Source organism: Quercus suber, unplaced genomic scaffold, assembly GCF_002906115.3.
Source record: "Quercus suber isolate HL8 unplaced genomic scaffold, Cork oak 2.0 scaffold_16, whole genome shotgun sequence".
NCBI classification, from domain to species: domain Eukaryota; kingdom Viridiplantae; phylum Streptophyta; class Magnoliopsida; order Fagales; family Fagaceae; genus Quercus; species Quercus suber.
The window spans coordinates 154,524-159,541 of record NW_027069481.1 but is presented as its reverse complement, the minus strand read 5'-3'; the positions used below and the strand labels follow the sequence as shown (position 1 = coordinate 159,541).

Genomic DNA, 5,018 nt, shown 5'->3' with positions numbered 1-5,018 from the left:
TAATCTTTTCAGCTCATATACCAGGATTCCTAGTACACCCGTGTGTCACTGTGGGCATTATTAATCTGCAATGTATAACAGAAACTATCGCTCATGATATATTATGTAGCTGCATTAAACACTGAATTTCATTACGGTGGCAACTTTCTAATTTCTTGGAAGTTCTAAAGCCAGATTACGTTCTTTATGGCTTCAATCTTATCAAAAATATATATACCACTTCCTCTTCCTTTGAATTTTCATATAACTAAGTAGATAATACCACCTTGCATCTGCATCACCCAGAAAACCTTTAGACTTCCAGAACTGAATGCATTTAAATAGACAAATCAAATTTATCTTAAACGAAATGTGTAAATTGTTTGATATAATATAATCTTTTGACCTTCCACCTTAAGATTCTAAGTTCTATAAATTCAGTAATACCCAATGTGTTTTTGTCACATCTCATTCACCCTTTCCTTATCATACAGTTAAAGTCATGGCTGCTGCTTTGAGAATAAAAACTCTCTTCTTTACTTTATCAGTCATACTTTTACTTACGTTGACAGAAGCTACTAATAGTGGTTTCACTGTTGATCTCATAAAGCGTGATTCGACATTATCTCCACTGTACAATTCGTCTCACACCCATTTTGATCGCTTGTATAATGCTTTTGCTCGTTCCGTTTCACGGGCTAATCGTTTCAAGCCAAGCTTACAAGCCAATAGTTCAATCCAATCAAACGTAATAGCTAATGATGGAGAATACCTCATTAAAATTTCCCTTGGAACCCCGGCAATTGAGGTGCTTGGCATTGCAGATACAGGCAGTGATCTAATATGGACACAATGTGAGCCATGTGAAAAATGTTACAAGCAAAACCTTCCTCTCTTTGATCCTCAGCAATCTTCAACATATGGTAACGTGCCCTGCAATTCAAGTCCTTGCAAGGCATTAGACACTGCCTCTTGCGGCACTGATAAAAACACCTGCCAGTATAGTTACTCATATGGAGACCAGTCATTCACTAATGGTGATCTTGGTGTTGAAACCTTAACCATTGGTTTGACTACTAGCCATCAAGTCACATTACCGAAGATTATATTTGGGTGCGGGCACAATAATGATGGTACATTTGGCGAGGCAGGGTCAGGCATAATTGGCCTAGGAGGTGGCCCTCTTTCTCTGGTCTCTCAACTAAACAATTCTATTGGGGGGAAATTTTCTTATTGTTTAGTTCCCACAGAAAATTCAAATATTACAAGCAAGATTAATTTTGGTGACAATGGCTTGGATTCTGGCAATGGTGTGGTTTCAACACCCATGGTTGCAAAAGATCCTTCGACATTCTATTACCTTACTCTAGAGGGCATTAGTGTTGGGAACAAGAGGTTTGCCTACAAGGCTTCTTCTAAGGCTGTTGCTAGTAATGAGGGTAACATTATTATTGACTCTGGGACTACTTTAACCTTTCTACCACCTGAGTTTCATGCTGATTTGGTATCAGCCTTAGAGAAAGCTATTGATGCTGAACGTGTTCGTGACCCGAGGGGTGTTCTTAGTCTTTGTTTCAGGTCTAAAGATGACATTGATGTCCCAATTATCACGGCTCATTTTACTGGTGCTGATGTGAAGTTGAAGCCAGTCAATACGTTTGCTAGAATGGATGATGATTTGGTTTGCTTCACCATGATACCATCTGAGAGTTTGGCCATCTTTGGGAACTTGGCCCAGATAAACTTCTTGGTGGAGTATGACCTGAAGGCCAAGAAAGTGTCCTTCCTGCCTGCTGATTGCACCAAGCACTAGTAGGGATGAATTTGTTTAAATTTGCAATGACTGCTTATGAACTATGTTCGTGGAAATTATTTGAGCATGAGTTATATTAAAATCATTTGTATGGGTGTTTATCTAAAAAACAATGTTTCAAATTTTGAACACAGAATTTGGAAATTATATGACCATAAAATATATTAGTAAAATCATTATCCAATGACAGATCCAGCTAGTGTAAACTTTTAAGTAAATTAATTATAAAAAAAACATTAATTGATATTGTTTTTCACAAAAAAAGTATCTTGGATTAGTAACTTGTCACAAATGTTTTCAACAATATTCGGGAAGTTTATTGTCAGTGCTATTGAATTATGGAAGTGATACATGATTAATCGTAGATCAGTTGGCATGGTATATATGACCAAGCTTTTATGGGCACTAGTTTACTCCTGAATTATGTGATTTTTTTTTGGCTGTAACTCAACAGACTTAGTACAAACACTGAGAACCACAAAACAAAACATCACAAGGCGATCCCTCACGAAGCAGGACCTCGATTACAATGCAGATTTTTTGTTTTTTTTTTCGGGGTCAAAATATATGTTATAGGCCAAAGTATTGGACTGCAAGATTCTTTAATAACTAGACTAATTCAGAATAAAAGGTGTGCACTAGGTAAATGGAGTGGACATTTTTGACTTGTTTACCATGAAAATATGAAGAAAGAAGAGAAAAAGAAGATAAAGATGATAATGTGGCAAAAGGACATGGGCTACCAAAATTCATAACCCATTTAAAATTTACGCTTAATGGAGGAATATATAAATTATTCCGAAGCATGCCTTCATTGGATGGCTGGCCATGTTGAATAGATTGTCAACCAAGGAAAGAACGCTGGGGATTTAATGGAGATACTAAATGTGAACTATGCAGAAATAAAATTGAAAACAGAGAGCACCTCTTCTTTGATTGCTCTTTTTCCAAGAGATTATAGAGAACTCTCATGTGTTCGTGTTTTGTGAAGCACCCTAGACTTTGTTGGGATGAGATCGTCACTTGGGGTGAAAGATAGGGCCGGCTCAACAATTTTGAGGGCCTTAGGCAAAAATTTTAAGTGGTTTCTTATTTAAACTTTAAATCTGTATAAATAAAAATTAATTTATTACATAGTTCAATAAATTAGTATCACTATAATACAAATGAGTTGATATAATATATATCAAATTATTAATTAGTGTGATAATTTATAATAATTGATAAAATAAGAGTTTGCATTAAAAAAAATGTGATAACTTATTAATTAGTGTGGGGCCATGTGGGGGCTAGCTTAGCTTAGGCTTTGTGATGTGTTTGGGGCTTGTGGAGCCATGTGTGTGCATTGTTACTATGCAGTATTCTGCATTTTAGGATATAATGTGACTTTTTTAATGCATTTTATTGACCAACAAAAGTATTTAAAATTTTTTTTTGTAATTAAAATATATAGATAAATATTATATATATATATATATATTTATAAGTGAGGGCATTTTTTATTTGGGGTCCTTAGGCGATTGCATCAATTACATCTATTGTTCAGAGCCTTAGATCCAATGTATTTCGCTTAGCCTTATGGTCTTCTGTATATCACATTTGGCAGCAGAGAAATGGTGTGCTTCATCAAGGGAGAATTTATGTTGAAGAAAATATCCTTCACTTGATCAAATGAGAAGTTAGAAGGAGAATTGAAGGGAATGGCAATTTTACCAATTCTGTCCAAAACAGAGTTTAGTGTTGTAATGGGGAATTTCTTTAGATGTTCTTAAATCCTTTTCTTCTTAATTCCCTCGTTTCCCTTATTGTGGCTAAGTGATCGTTTTCCTTGGATGAGTTAGTTTTGGTGTTCAGTTTTGCTATTAGGTGTTATTAGTTGAACTTTGTACTCTTTTCATTTGATGCAATACAATCTTCACATTCATAAAAAAAAGAAATTTTATTTATAGAAATTAAGTACTATAAAATTTAGGTACATGACACCCTAGTATTAGCCAAAAGTTGGTACAAAAACACGAGGAGGACTGGAATACAGCACAAAAGATTCTATGGAGAAAGGAAATGTTTCCTTTCTTCGCCAAAAGATCAGTACACTGATTTCCTCCGCGGTAGATGTATTGGAGATGAACCTCTTCAAAATGTTGTAGTAGAGACCTGCCATCAGAAATTAGAGCACCATAAAAGAGAGAAGAGTCAGCTAGGATGTTATTTGATGAGTGGGTGCGAACTGCTGACCTAGCATCTACTTCAATGGTAATCTTGTGGAAATTTAGACTACGTACTAAGCTAAGCCCATCTCTATGTCCTCAAAGTTTCAGTTGTCATAAGTGAGTCTCCTATTCTCCAAAGCCCTTATGCCCTTGAAATGAAAGTAATTTTTTCTTTAATAATTAGGCCTAAACTATAAATGAGGTCTAATTGTGTAGTTATAGGAGTTCTAGAGAGAATAATGGAAGGATGCAGAGGTAATGTCATTAGCTGGAGCTTTTACGAGAAAAAAGATAGCCCAATTCATCATCACCACCATAAGTTTTCTCGTAAATTCCATAGCCAATGATTTTCACTCACTCTAGATTTTATTTTTGTGGTAGTTAGATTCAACACAAAAGTCAGGAGTTGAATGTTGATGTCTATATATATACGACTAAATGACTATATGCATTTAAAATAAAGGAAATTTAGTCTATAAATTTGTTTATACTCAATATTGTTGTTCATAGAATTGCTCTAGAATTTAGACTTTTGGAAACATGATCATTTTTAAGTTCCATGGCTCTCAATTTAAGTAATGTCTTTTGGCCAACGTTATAAGGTTTTATAATTATTTTTCTATTAACACATGTTTTTTCACAAAAGTGAAGTATACTGTAAGAGTGTAATTTTTTTTCTAAATGAAAACGTGGGGATGCATGATCCAATAGTCACAGCCAAAGAAGGGCACACATCATCTAGTTCTATAACATAAGATGAATTAAAAACACTCATTGTTGAGGGAATCAAGGAATTTTAGGCATCTATAAATTTATCCGTTCATGGGTGTCGAAAGCCTTATCCAGCTCATTATGATACTGTTCCATTCCCAACCGGTTATCAAAAACCAAACTTTGAGAAATTTGATGGTTTGACCCGTTCCCCTCAAGAACATTTGGCACATTTCTATTCGGCTTGTGGAGAATCTACTTTGTTAGATGCCTTGTTGATAAGACAATTCATCTAATCTCTCAAG

The 5,018-nt window shown here is 35.1% G+C and overlaps 1 protein-coding gene across 1 annotated transcript; it reads left to right on the top strand.

The window, feature by feature from the left end:
- Positions 1-481: 481 nt before the first annotated feature.
- LOC112006534 (aspartic proteinase CDR1) lies at positions 482-1,792 on the top strand. Its single transcript, XM_024038810.1, has one exon. The coding sequence runs from the start codon at positions 482-484 to the stop codon at positions 1,790-1,792; it is 1,311 nt and encodes a 436-aa protein (XP_023894578.1).
- Positions 1,793-5,018: the final 3,226 nt, after the last annotated feature.

Bases quoted from the DNA above. Each gene is read 5' to 3' on its own strand.
- LOC112006534 (XM_024038810.1), top strand. From the start codon at position 482: ATGGCTGCTGCTTTGAGAATAAAAACTCTCTTCTTTACTTTATCAGTC.